The sequence below is a fragment of the Lolium rigidum genome, chromosome 6 (assembly GCF_022539505.1).
Source record: "Lolium rigidum isolate FL_2022 chromosome 6, APGP_CSIRO_Lrig_0.1, whole genome shotgun sequence".
Taxonomy (NCBI): Eukaryota; Viridiplantae; Streptophyta; class Magnoliopsida; order Poales; family Poaceae; genus Lolium; species Lolium rigidum.
This window is the reverse complement of record NC_061513.1, coordinates 205,325,274-205,338,491: the sequence shown is the minus strand read 5'-3', so window position 1 is coordinate 205,338,491 and position 13,218 is coordinate 205,325,274. Positions and strand designations below refer to the sequence as shown.

Below are 13,218 nucleotides of genomic sequence, written 5' to 3'. Positions count from 1 at the left end.
AGATCTAGCAAATTTGCATTGGAAGAATAATTATTTTATAGTCTCGTATTAATGACATATGACACATGACGTTTTGCAAGGTTATCTTTGTTAAGAATTACACCTCGACGAAGATACAACTCGAAAATCTTAGTTTGAGCAGGATTTTCATCTTCCAAATTTTCTTATTATTATCAACTGACAACTCTTGTTGGCTTAGAGCTTTGTACAAAGAATCTACCAAGAATTTTCCACTCTCATGCAAATTCCATCAGAATTCATATGACCTCTGACCCCTGCGTCAAATCGACCAAGGCCAAACGTTGTAGCAAAGCATTCCAAGATGCTAGCCTAGTGCCAACAAGATCTCTTCTAAACGACGCATTTTGTGCTGAAGTTTCCAACAACTTAGCGAGTGTATCGCTTTTGTGGCGCACAATGTTGTACAAGGCCGGATATTGTTTTCGGAGTGTGGCGTTACCTAGCCATTTGTCCTCCCAGAACCTAATTTCCGAGCTATCTCTAATTGAGAAATAACCATACGGAAAGAAGGACTTCTTCGTTGCTATAAGGACAACCCAGAAGTGGAAATCTCCTGGTTTCCAATAAGCCTGAGATAACGCAAATGAGCCAACTTACTTTCTCCTAAGAAGGGTTCACCACACTCCATCTTCATCCATCTTCAGAATGAAGCTTGGAAATCCATTTACCAAAAGGACTCTGTTCTTGACCTCGATGTCATGAATTCCGTCCTTCGTGGTCTTTAGGGAGGCAAATCACACTTCATGTAGCCAACCGTTTTATTTCCGTTATCACCTAGCCAAAAGAATTTTGATCGGAAATCAATCTTTTAAGACTCCTTTCGGTAGTTGAAAGAATCATATCATATACATGGCCATGTTACTTAGTACTGAGTTAACGAGAACCAATCTTCTTCCCAAGGATAATAGCTTACCATAGATGTTTCTTCACCAATTTACATTAAAAAAACATGATTACAATGTTGCGTTAAACAACAATCAATCAATCTTTGGTGAGCATGAAGCATGAAGGAGAATGGTTGTCCTTCTTTGGCACACCAAAGATAGAACGTGCTGGCTCAAATGAAGAAATAGCAACTCCGACAACACCACCTTTTCTTCATCACCGCTTCTGTTGGAGTCGGACTCGGAGTAGAAACCGGAGGTCCATTAGCAAAGGTTGCTATGGAACTTCTACTTGCTTTCATGGGAGGATTCAGAGGGGGCCAGGGAGATTTGGCGAGTTGTGGTCCACCCTTATGATTTTGAGTCGACCCATATATCATAGATGCCACGACCCATATAAGAGAAATATACTTACTTTCTTCTATTCCTAGTTCAGGCGTTCCCATCCACTCGTCCAGTCTTGTCCCTGTGTTGCTGCCGACTCGCTGCCACATCACTATCGCATCTCCCAGCGAGAATCCATGTCACTGCCATGCCGCCAGCCTACCCTCTCCAGCCTGTAAAATGGCCTTTCGGCGCAACCGGTTCCCGCACACCCTAGTCCTTATCAATAGTAGGGTGTCACTAGGTTCCTATTGGTAGTCGGCGGCGTGCAACAATATTGTTGTGTAAGTTTTTACCTTCATTCCCTTAATGGCAGGAGGAAAACGTTGGATATTTTGTGCATCTTTAGGTTGTAAGGATTAATATGTAAGCATGGACCCACACTATTTTTGCCCTACTACTCCAAGAGATGTAACATTTTATAGAAATTTATTGCATACGTAGGTATTTCATCAGCAGTTTATTTTTCAAACATAAATTCTAAATATGCTATGCTCAAGTAACTGCACCAACAAATAAGGCTAAACAAAATGGGCACATGATATACAACAAAATTAATAATGGCCCCTGTCTTCTTGTTCTGACTCGTAGAGCACCGTGCCTATCGGAGGTTGAAGAAGCTCACCCTAAAGCACAGATAGAAAGTAGACAACGATACCGCCAGTGAAGAAAGACAGAGGAACATAACCAGCTCACCGAAGTAGAGACATCATTGAGAGGGGCACTGCTCAAAATTACCAACCACCCACATCCATTTCTATTACTCCTTTCATTCTAAAATAATAACTTACTTTTTTTTCGGGGGAAAATAATAACTTACTTAATGTTATCTAGATACAAAAGTATTTTTTTAACTAAGATACACAAAAGTATAGAGGAGCAGTAGAGAGAAGTAGCCGCACATGTTGCAACGGAGGGCTCGCGACCTTTCTAATTCGGTACTGGTCCGTTGCAAAACGCTACTGTTCCCTAGTAAAACAACGGGCAAAATGAGAGGAAAAAAAAGCACCCACTCAATCCTTCCTACTGCTGCTTCTACCACCTCCCACTTCCCAGCAGCCACAGCCAGCTCCTCAAGCCTCACCATTTGCGTTTCTTTGGAAAACAAAGGCGCAGAGCAAAGCAAGCACGCGAAATACTCCACACATACCACTTACCAACCCTTCTCTACTCATATATCTCCTCTCTCCTTTCCTCTCCCCCTTCCTCAAATCTGAAGGAATAAAGGCGACATTTCATCCGGCCGGTAGGATCGCCCTGTTTCTTGCTCTTGCTCTTCCGGGTGATGTAGCTGCCGCTGTGGCCGATCCTCCGTCTCCGCTGTTTTGTGCGTGCCGAAGATCTGGAGATCTCTCAGGTGGGCGCTCTTCTTGTTCCTGCTCTGCTGCAATGCGCTGATGTTTCCTGTGCTTTCTCGGGGTTTCTTGTTTTGGATCTCGGGCTGCTCGTCGGCGCTATTCTCGCGGTTGCTTTGCCTCTCTTGGGCGAATGCTTTTCCTGCTTGGTTGAATTTTCAGAAAAGAAGGGCTCGCTGTGTTGAGAGAGTTATTTAGCAGAATTGTCGATAAAGTACCATAAAAAATCGAGCTACTAGGAAAGAAAGAACTAGAAATTGAAGGAGCTTTCCTTCCTCCGCTGGCCACAGCGTTCAGATGTGAAAGTTTCTCCAACCATGCCTAGCAACTACTAGTAGTCTAGTAGGTAGTACATGCTGCTAGTGGATTGCTTCACGTGTAAAACGCCGACTTCTCACGCGATGATCCAGCCACACTTTCCTCCACGGCTGAAAACATGGGGGGAGATTAAATGCGCTAGCTGTTGAACCTTGTGTGTGTCGGTACTGCGATCAGTCACCATCACACGAATTTATTCCCCTTGTACAGCCTAGTAACACCTTGTCTTTGCTTCCCTTCCAGCCCAAAGATTATGTACCAGCAAGAAATTTTAATTGCCGCTATTTACTTCCGGAACCAGTCCATCTTATTATGAGCTTGTACCATGGATGTAGACGCCCGCAGTGCAGTTCCCTTTAGTTAGCCGGCGTGTTAAGCTCGGTAGCATTGCCTGCATTGTGTGCTATATATGCGGAGCTGAGCAAGATGGGCAGCTAACATATTTTTCTTGTATGCTATATATCAGGACACTGACAGTCCACGATGGAGGCGCATTCGTCGTCCCCAACTCTGCAGGATCATCTCTCCCAGCCAACTGGCCCCTTGCATCTCAAAGTATGGCAGGTCGTATGCATCGCCTTGGGAGTGTTCATGGTGGTCGTCTTCTTTCTCACGGTTTGGCTCACTATGCGGAGTAGGAAGAGGACCAGACGAGCATCTGCAAATATTCCAATCACACAAATCCCTGCCATTTCTAAGGAGATCAAAGAAGTCAGAGTGGAGCAAGTCCCGGCGAGCGAATATGGGGCACATGATGGAGTCCTGCTAACAATCCAAGACAAGGCTAATGACCGCGAATCGGACAAGGTCATGGTCCATTTGGGTGTAAGCAAATCGAGACGTGGGGATGAGAGCCACTCTGGATCATTCCGTTACACGGACAAGGACGCAGGCTTCCAGTCAGCCGAAGAAGGAGGGTCAGGAAATTTCCGGCAAGCTTCAAACCATGGAATAACAGCTCCTTCACCTTTGGTTGGCATGCCCGAGTTCTCTTACCTTGGTTGGGGTCATTGGTTTACTTTGAGGGATTTGGAAATGGCTACTAACCGTTTTTCAAAGGATAACATTATTGGTGAGGGTGGATATGGTGTAGTTTATCGTGGCGAGATTGTCAATGGCACTCCTGTTGCTGTCAAGAAGCTTCTCAATAACCTGTAAGATTGCCTTGCTTGACCTGCCTGTTCTAAACTCTGAAGTCTTCCACATTATCCTGCCTTATATTGACTTCGTTTTTCCAAATGATGTTCTATGATCTTCAGAGGGCAAGCTGAGAAGGAATTCAGAGTAGAAGTTGAGGCTATTGGTCATGTTCGCCACAAGAACTTAGTCCGTCTTCTTGGTTACTGCGTGGAGGGTACTCAGAGGTACTTGTACTGTCCTTGTCATATTCCTCCTATACCTCTTATCAACTTTGGTTATTACCAAGCAAAATTCTTCTTCTTGACCTTCAGTCCTAACTTCAAGTATCTTTTCTAGGATACTTGTCTATGAGTATGTCAACAATGGAAACTTAGAGCAATGGCTTCATGGAGCTATGAGTCACCGTGACTCCCTTACATGGGAGGCCCGTATAAAGATTCTTCTTGGGACAGCTAAAGCGTGAGTTCTTCCTGGAAATGCCCTTTCTTTTTGTTTATCTATTTTTATCTTGTCACTCCAACTTCAGATATTCCAATATAAAGGTCTCAAAATTGTATAACTAAAAGAAGGCCACAAAATTATATAATATTTTCATGTGGGGCTAATTTCGCTATATTAAATACTAATTTGTCTGTACCATAATGTCATTCATGATGGAAGTGAGCATAACAGAGCTTAAGCTGCACAAGTTCCTAATAGCATGTCTATCTTATTGTGTCACACATCAATTCAAATATTTTTCATTCTTACTGAATGCTTGACTGTTTTTTTACCGGGTACCTCTTTGCAGGCTTGCTTACTTGCATGAGGCAATTGAACCGAAAGTTGTACACCGTGACATTAAATCCAGCAATATTTTGATCGATGATGATTTTGACGCTAAAGTATCAGATTTTGGTTTAGCCAAGCTTCTTGGTGCTGGCAAGAGTCATGTGACTACTCGGGTTATGGGAACCTTTGGGTATGTTGTGCAACTCGTGATCCAAGAGTACAGTTACACTATGTTATGCTTGTTAATAATGTGCTGCATTTACTCATTGCAGCTATGTGGCACCAGAATATGCAAACACTGGACTTTTAAATGAGAAAAGTGACATTTACAGCTTTGGAGTCGTTATTCTTGAGGCGATCACAGGGAGGGACCCTGTTGACTATGGTCGCCCATCGAATGAGGTATACAGGAGTGGCCAAAACTATTTGTTTGAGACTAATCTTCATGTCAGATGCATTCTCCTTGCCCGTATTATCAAGTGGCAACATATGATTACGATGGCAACATTAGGACGCTTATCTCAAACTGAATCTTACTCCAAGTTTAATTTGTGTCTATTAGGACTTAAATTATTCTATACAAGCAGTTCTGTTCTGTGTGATTATATAACATCAAGATGCACTAGAGTATAAGATGTATTACGCCAATTCCCATATGAACATTAGTCAACAATACAGAGTGTCCGCACTACTTTTTGGCCTCTTTAGCCATGCCACTGTCCTTGGAGATCGACATATTGTGATACTTGTGTTGCTTTCTCATAAGTGACATTACAACATTGATTTTACACATATACTTTAGAGTTCCTAGCTTTGCAATTTACATGGCTAGCATCTGAACATATTCAGCACTATCTTAACTATGAAGCATGACATTACAACCAAGCTGTCCCTGAGTCGGATAGGCTAGAAGCATTGATGTAGATTGTTGTGCTAACCTGTTAGGTCATGTCCCGAGCCACGGTGTAACATTTAGGGCCAACTTATAGCAACTCTTGGCTTGATAATACTGGCATAAAACTAGGGTAATTAATAGTGGTACGGATTGGGTTGTTGTTTAGTTTTTCCACTGTTGCTCCTGTCTTCTTTACTCAGATATGAATACAAATATCAGTATTAATGAACACATTTTTTTTGGATATTGTTGGAATATGTATGTGAACCGAACGCGTACTTATTAGACGCGAATATCCTATAACTTCCTTGCAGATTGTGTCAAAATAAAGTTTATCAAATGGAAAATCGGATGCCGTATTGATGTCTGCTTCGTCGAAACAACCTAACATAATATTGTTTTCCAAATCAGAGGTCAAATTGGAATTCCACTAAGAATCCAGATATTATTCTGTATTTGTATCCATATCTGACACAATTTGCGGCAACCCATTTGTAAACATATTATCTGTACCAGTAAATAGAGTCCATCTGTGCATAAATATATAGCATCATTTGGCCGGTCAGAGTGCATTTCTATCTACCATGAGGTTACAGGTTTATCCTCAGCTTTTGTACATTTATAGGCAGCTAGGGTGAACTCGTGTGTGTTTGTGCACACATTACCTTGTGCGCGCTTGTATGTCTGTTTTGGTCTCAAAAGGGCGTAACTTGGCCATTGTATGATAAAGGACCACTGACCACTTAGTGTGCTACAAAATACAATGCTCATATCTATCTGTTTCTTGTGCCACTTATTGTCTTCTGCTATTTCTTCGATGAAAACAGGGGCCCTTTCCTTGTGCTTTCGTAACTCAACAAATGACATTATGTCATTTGCAGGTAAATCTTGTTGACTGGCTAAAGATGATGGTTGCTAGCAGGCGCTCAGATGAAGTTGTGGATCCCACCATAGAGACACGTCCTTCTACTAGAGCTCTGAAGCGTGCACTTCTAACAGCTTTGAGGTGCGTGGATCCGGATTCAGAGAAGAGACCAAAGATGGGTCAAGTTGTGCGGATGCTGGAGTCAGATGACCCAATTCCGCGTGGGGTAAGCAACTTGATGCTTGTTTACTTCATGCATGTCTTTACTCAGTCCTGTCTATTGCTTCTTTTTTCTTTTGAAACATTTCATCCAAAATCATGGTGGGATTAATCAGTCTTACAATTAAGTTGGACTTAGTCTCACACATGTTAGTTGACCTTTGATTCATTCTCGTAATGAAAGTATAAAAATTATGTATATAAACAGGACAGGAGATCCAGGCACAACCGTGGAGGGAGCACCGAGATGGATTCACAGAGGGACAATAACTCCGACACGGACAAGAGTGACAACCCAGACTCCAAACCGAGCAGGAGCAGAGCCTCCTCCTCCAAATGAGCGCATAGACGTTTTCCCTTATCACATTTCTTGGGTCCGTTAAGGGCCAGCATACCACCATTTCACATTGCTGACGAATTGGTAACGAAGGCGCTGAATCTTCGCATACAGAAGAGCTTATTGGTTTTCCTTGGATGTAACCGTTTTATGTATGATTTATTTGTAGAGAGGGTAATGGTTTTCTAGTTAACAGTTTATCTGTGATTACACTAGTGATTCTGACAATTTGCTGATGTAAGTTCTTAGCAGTGTGTACAGTTGTAGTACTGGCTGAACCACAAATCTGTGAATGATAGTTTTTCAATGGAAGGATCTTGTCCACTTTGAAGTAACCATTTCCAGGGAAGAAATGACCAAACAGGAAGTGTATTGCTGGCTACGAGAGGTCGAGAGGCCACAAACGATGCAGGGATTGCCTGCCACAATGTACTGCAGCGCAGGTCCCCCCTGTCCAGGGAAGAAGAAAATCCCACCACACCACACCGCACCACCCCTCAAAATGTACAACATCACACCAAACCACCCCACAAGAACCATGGCGAAAGGCCCTAAACATCACCAGCTCGTCGCGTACACGCAATCGTCGTGTCGAAAAATGAATCACAGCACATGCAGCCACTCGGAGCTCACTCAACGGCAGCGGTAGAGGCTGAGGCGGCGGGCCTGTTGCTTGACCGGCTGTTCAGCAGCGGCGCTAGAGCCTTAACAACGATGCTCATGTTGGGCCGGAAATCCGCCTCGTACTGCACGCACAGGGCAGCCACTGCAGCCATCTGGACACAACATGGGGGTTAATGTCACAGCAGGCACTCAATATTTGTACATTGCATTGCTTGATAAACACATTCGACTTTTTACCTTGGCGACAGCCTTCGGAGGGTATTCCTGTCCAAGTCTTGGATCCACACATTGCCTCACCTTGTCTTCACTTAGCCTTGGCGTAGCCTGCACATAGCAAAACAGTGTTTTATCTTCCATCCTATCAAGAATCCAAAGAATCTGGGAAAAAAAGCTCCATGCCCATGTCACGAGGCTCTGCTGGCCACGGGGAAGCGTATGATCAACTGGTTTGCGACCAGTTAAAAGCTCCAACAACACGACTCCAAAGCTGTAGACATCGCTCTTTGCGCTAAGCTGCCCAGTCATCGCGTACCTGACAGAAACCAGCAAGTATGACGGGGCACATCATTTTTGCCTATCTGAATCTACAAGCACTGAAGCTGACTGGGCCCATACTCAGGAGCATGATAACCAAAGGTGCCAAGAACACGCGTAGAGTGAAGACGTGCAGCCATGTCAGGGGCCTGATTGGAGACATCAAAGTCTCCTAGCTTTGCAACGTCGTTGTCAAAGAGCATTATGTTGCTGGACTTGATATCACGGTGGACGACACGTGGCTCTGCCTTCTCGTGGAGGAATTCGAGTCCTCTTGCGGCGCTTACGGCGATCCTAGCCCGCTGCATCCAGGATAAGGCTGGTCCTGGCTGGGATCCCTTGACACCCTTTTTACCTGTGATCACGGAACCATCAGTTTTGCTAGAGAAGCTTGAATAGCTCTTATATTACTGAGTACTGACACAAATGAGGTCAACTACAAATGATATGTGATCTCATCAGGCATAATGCTGTTCAATTTAGGGCTGAAAGCTTCTGTCGCGAATGCAACACACTAGTCTATGAAAGTAGAAGGCTTAGTTATTGTTCCTCACCATGGAGAATATCATACAAGGAGCCCCTTGTCGCATATTCATAAGCAAGAACACGGGTGCTCCCTACAGCACAGTACCCAAGAAGTTGGATAACATTGTCATGCTTGAGTCTTGAAACAGCTGACACCTGCAAAAGAAATGGAAGTGAATCAGCAGTCCGTTGGGGGTATCTATGTGAAGAGAGATTATGTGAGAACAAAAGAGGGTTTGAACCTGCGCAAGGAACTCTTGGTCAGGCTGTTTGCTAGAGTCGAGCCTCTTCACCGCACATTTCTTGCCATCTTTCAGTACACCAAAGAAAACTCTCGCATACGACCCCTCTCCTATAAGAGCATCACTGCTGAAGTTCTTGGTTATTTCCTTCATTTCTTCAAGGGGAATGTCTGGTACTTCGATTGGCTGAGTTCTGCCAGCACGGATGGCACGGGTAGGGGCTGGACCCCGGTTATATCCATTGTTACCTCCTGCATTTAAATTTTTAAGAGATTTAAATAAAACATAAAAGAAATTAAAGCGCTTAGGAAACTCTTGTTTTCAGTGGCACATTTTGGCACACGAAGTATGCATATATAAACAAGATGCATTTCCGAATTTTTTTGATGCATGGACGCTGAATTTTTAGATTTGCGCTGGATAAAAATATACCTAAGAATTGATTGTAAATCATATCTTAACTATTAGATTGGAATCGGTGGTGGTCGTATGTAAAAAGATCCTTGGTACGTCAAAAAAAATCGGCTTGGATCGTATGTAAAAAGATACCTAAGAATTGATTGTAAATCATATTATATTTTAAGTGCCGATAGGTTTTCATCAGCTTGTGCCGCTGGGTACAACTAAACCCAAAGACCGCAGTCAAGAAGATTGTTAGCTAACAGTAGGGGAGAGTTTTCAAAGTAATGAATTGGTTAGACCAGAGATAATCGATTAGCTTGATTTTTATAGGACTCCTCAATTGAGATGCTTGAAGTAAATAAATATTTTTCCATTTTAATCTTCATTGATTAACCATCAGGAGAAAAAGCGCCATAGGTTTCACAAAGTTTGAATTGCTTGAATTTCGACTTTGGAGTTATCTATTGGAATTGGAACTGGAGTGTAGACAAGATTTACTAACGAGATGTTTCTAATGAAGATTTTTTAGCATATAGATATAGTGTTTTTCAGACAAAGACCTGGAACTGGAAGAAATTCTGACAGGGATGCCCACATGTGTACCAATTTATGTAACCAGTTGAATATTCCATCCAGCTTTGGTAGACACTTCTTCCCCTATCCCATTAGTAGATTTAAAGGTACCAGATTTTAAGATATTTTATCATCACATTTTACAGCAGAAATCCTATCTTGAGTCTGGTCAGTTTGTGGATTTCCTTTCTAAATGTGGTATAGTATTGTACTACTCCCTCCGTCAAAAAATAGATATAGAAAAAGTTGAGTCACTTATTTTGGGGCGGAGGGAATACTACTTTTGGTTTTGGATCAGGTTCAACACATCTCATTTTACAATTACATTGTCCACATTGGGGTTATTCTCTTTTTACTAGACCAATTTATTCCATCCAGAGTTGGTAACCACTTCTTCCCCTATCTCTTGGGAGTAAATTTGTATGTATCAGATTTTAGAAAATTTAACACATTTACATACGAAATCCTATCTTGAATCTGGGTTGACCTGTCAGTTTATAAATTTTGTTTGCTAAATGCGATGCAGTATTGTAGTAGTTTTAAATCTGGATCGTCACTTTTTATAAGTATTACATGATCCAGAGTGGAATTATTGTTTATTTTCTGGAGACAGCTAAGTAAACTAACTGGAAGCTGGAAATTGTATTTATTATGCAAAAGTATTCTTTGCACATTTAGGATGACAAACAATGCACTATTCCTTTCCATTGCACAATCAACAAGGGGAATGATCAAGACTTAACTTTTTTTTTAGAATAACAGGGATCGCTCCCCGGCTCCCTTTTTTCATTGAAAAAGAAACCACAGCGTTTGGAACAATATTCAACAACACTTAACTATCAAATCTACAAATAACAATCAGTTTTGATTCATACTGCAAAGCAATTTTTGCAACCATGTGCAATGTGTAGTAAAACAGAGAGAGGATTAGCAACCTGGGGCAGGGACCGGAACATAAGGATCATCGCGCTTCTTCTTCTTGCCAACATCATCGGCCCCGCAGCATGAAAAACACCCCATCGCTCCCTAAAATTCAGAAACAAAATAAAATAAAATAATACGTTTTCATCACACTATCTCCATTATTCCATCCAGATGTGCAAAATAGATTGCGTGAATCAATCATGCACTGATTGTGTCAATCCTGCATTAAATCCTTCCAACCCAGCGAAACATAATAATATTGCTTTCAGAACGGAACCTGAAGATATTTCTCTGCCCATTTCTTTCTTAATTCTTGGCCGAGAAAAAATATCGAACAAAGACGGTTCTTGGAGAAACCGTCATTCACCTATACAGTATGCGCATCATTGCGATGCGATGAACAATAATACACTAATAATAAATGAATGAAAGCGCCAATTAGGAGACTTTTCTTGGGGAATATTTTGTTGCACCGTTTCACAATACCGGGCGGTTCCTTTCCGTGATTTATGTTCGCCGCCGACATCAAGGGTTGATCGCCCAAATAAAAGATCGTAATCCGAGATAAGGAAAAAAAAACAAATCTTGAACCCAAAGGCCGTCGCACACGAGATAAGAACCAAAAGAATCCACCAGTAGGAAAGCACGGTGGAAAAGAACAAGAACAGAGGAGGATAGTACCTTGCCTTCGTTCCTCTTCTTGATCGAATCGGAATTCAGGAGCAATGCGAAGGGGGTGGAGTCCGAGGAGAGGAGGCGGGACGAGGAACACGACGCGGTCTTCCTCGCCCTTCCCCTTCCCCCTTTGGTTGCTGCGTTGCCCTGGTGGCCTCCCTCCCTCTCTCTCTCTCTTCCTTCCTCTTCTTGCTTGTTGGTTTGTTTCATCTGTCCGGCCGTTTCCTTTTTATTACTCCCACCCTCTCTCTCTCTCCTCTCGCGGAGGCCCGTTTCCACCGGAACCGGCTCCTCTAACGTGGAGGAGCAAAGTCAGGGAAAAGAATGAAGTAAAGTCAGGGCAAAGTAGCATTAGTGCCATAGTTATGTGATGTAATTAATTACTGTAGACAATTACTGTAGATATTAAAATTTTAACTAAATTTTACTACACCATAATTTTGTCTATATGTAATTACTCTGGTTGCATAACATAAATTAGTATTGTGTAGAATAATTAATGTTATTTTGGACTTAATCATATAATTTAGATGAAGAGAAGTCAGCATACTGTAGCTTACCTGACTTTAAACCTTAACGTTAGAGGATCCCGTCCCGTTTCCACCACCACCCGCCAATTGGACAATGCTCGGAAACCCACCGTCCCCTGCTATTCTTGCTATCATGACATGTGTATATTTTTAACTACTATAAACTTAAGCTACATATTCCTTTCGTTTTAAAATAACTGTCACAACTTTATCTAAATATAAAGGGTTTTTGCTAGTTCTCAGCTAGTTCACGCTCAGTTGACTCCTACACCGTTAGATTTACTTCGTGATTCGTGCTAGTTATCAGTTGCAAGAGATTTGATGACATCATCTAACCGAGAATGAAGTTCGAAATAGGCATACCCAAATATAAATATATGTATAACTAGAATACGTATAAATATACCAAAATCTAAACAAAATCGTGACATTTATTATAGAAAAAATGGTGTCGAGGGTGCTCCTCGGCAATGCCCTCCGATAGGGGCTTAGGGTTGATGGAATCCTGCAAGCTGACACGAGACATCGGTACACAGACAAGCGGGGAGAGCGATTTACCCAGGTTCGGGATCCTCGATGAGGTAAAACCCTTACGTCCTGCCTGTCTGTTCTTTGATTATGATGAAAACAGGTTACAATGGGGTGCCGAATAGATCGGTTGTGATCTCATCGAGATGCTAGTTGCTAGGGTAACCTAGTTCTAAGCTTCTGCTGGCTATTGTAGCTAAGATTGATTGTGTCCCTCGGCAGCCCCTCTCCTGGCCTTTATATAGGAGGCCAGGTCTCAAGGGTCCTAACCGAGGACGACTAGGTTTACAGTAGATTAGATCCAATCTTTCCTTATTTGTCCGTTTGCTGATCTTGTCCGCCAAGGAATCTTCTGACGCACCGGCCTAGTGGCCCATCTCGCCTTCTGGTAGCTTCATGGGCTTCCAACTTGTCAATATCAAATAGGGCAATACTGGTTACCCGAAGGGTAATGCCCACGTCAAATGGGGTA

General features: G+C 42.5%; 2 protein-coding genes across 2 annotated transcripts; one reads left to right on the top strand and one right to left on the bottom strand.

The window, feature by feature from the left end:
* Positions 1–2,326: 2,326 nt before the first annotated feature.
* LOC124659891 (probable receptor-like protein kinase At5g18500) lies at positions 2,327–7,527 on the top strand. Its single transcript, XM_047197704.1, has 8 exons — positions 2,327–2,646; positions 3,429–4,116; positions 4,222–4,326; positions 4,439–4,561; positions 4,893–5,063; positions 5,146–5,275; positions 6,650–6,859; positions 7,061–7,527. The coding sequence occupies exons 2-8, from the start codon at positions 3,446–3,448 to the stop codon at positions 7,190–7,192; spliced, it is 1,542 nt and encodes a 513-aa protein (XP_047053660.1). The 5' UTR covers positions 2,327–2,646; positions 3,429–3,445; the 3' UTR covers positions 7,193–7,527.
* LOC124659892 (pto-interacting protein 1-like) lies at positions 7,483–11,872 on the bottom strand. Its single transcript, XM_047197705.1, has 8 exons — positions 11,695–11,872; positions 11,025–11,115; positions 9,115–9,365; positions 8,902–9,028; positions 8,429–8,702; positions 8,213–8,345; positions 8,051–8,137; positions 7,483–7,965 (listed from the first exon to the last, which is right to left on the bottom strand). Exons 2-8 carry the CDS (start codon positions 11,107–11,109, stop codon positions 7,819–7,821), a joined length of 1,104 nt encoding a protein of 367 aa, XP_047053661.1. The 5' UTR covers positions 11,110–11,115; positions 11,695–11,872; the 3' UTR covers positions 7,483–7,818.
* Between the last annotated feature and the right edge of the window lie 1,346 nt (positions 11,873–13,218).

Coding starts and splice junctions, on each gene's coding strand:
- LOC124659891 (XM_047197704.1), top strand. CDS start 3,446: ATGGAGGCGCATTCGTCGTCCCCAACTCTGCAGGATCATCTCTCCCAG. Junction 4,117..4,221: donor AAGAAGCTTCTCAATAACCT/GTAAGATTGCCT, acceptor TATGATCTTCAG/AGGGCAAGCTGAGAAGGAAT. Junction 5,064..5,145: donor CGGGTTATGGGAACCTTTGG/GTATGTTGTGCA, acceptor TACTCATTGCAG/CTATGTGGCACCAGAATATG.
- LOC124659892 (XM_047197705.1), bottom strand. CDS start 11,109: ATGGGGTGTTTTTCATGCTGCGGGGCCGATGATGTTGGCAAGAAGAAG. Junction 9,029..9,114: donor ACCAAGAGTTCCTTGCGCAG/GTTCAAACCCTC, acceptor TTTCTTTTGCAG/GTGTCAGCTGTTTCAAGACT. Junction 8,703..8,901: donor CTTGTATGATATTCTCCATG/GTGAGGAACAAT, acceptor CCGTGATCACAG/GTAAAAAGGGTGTCAAGGGA.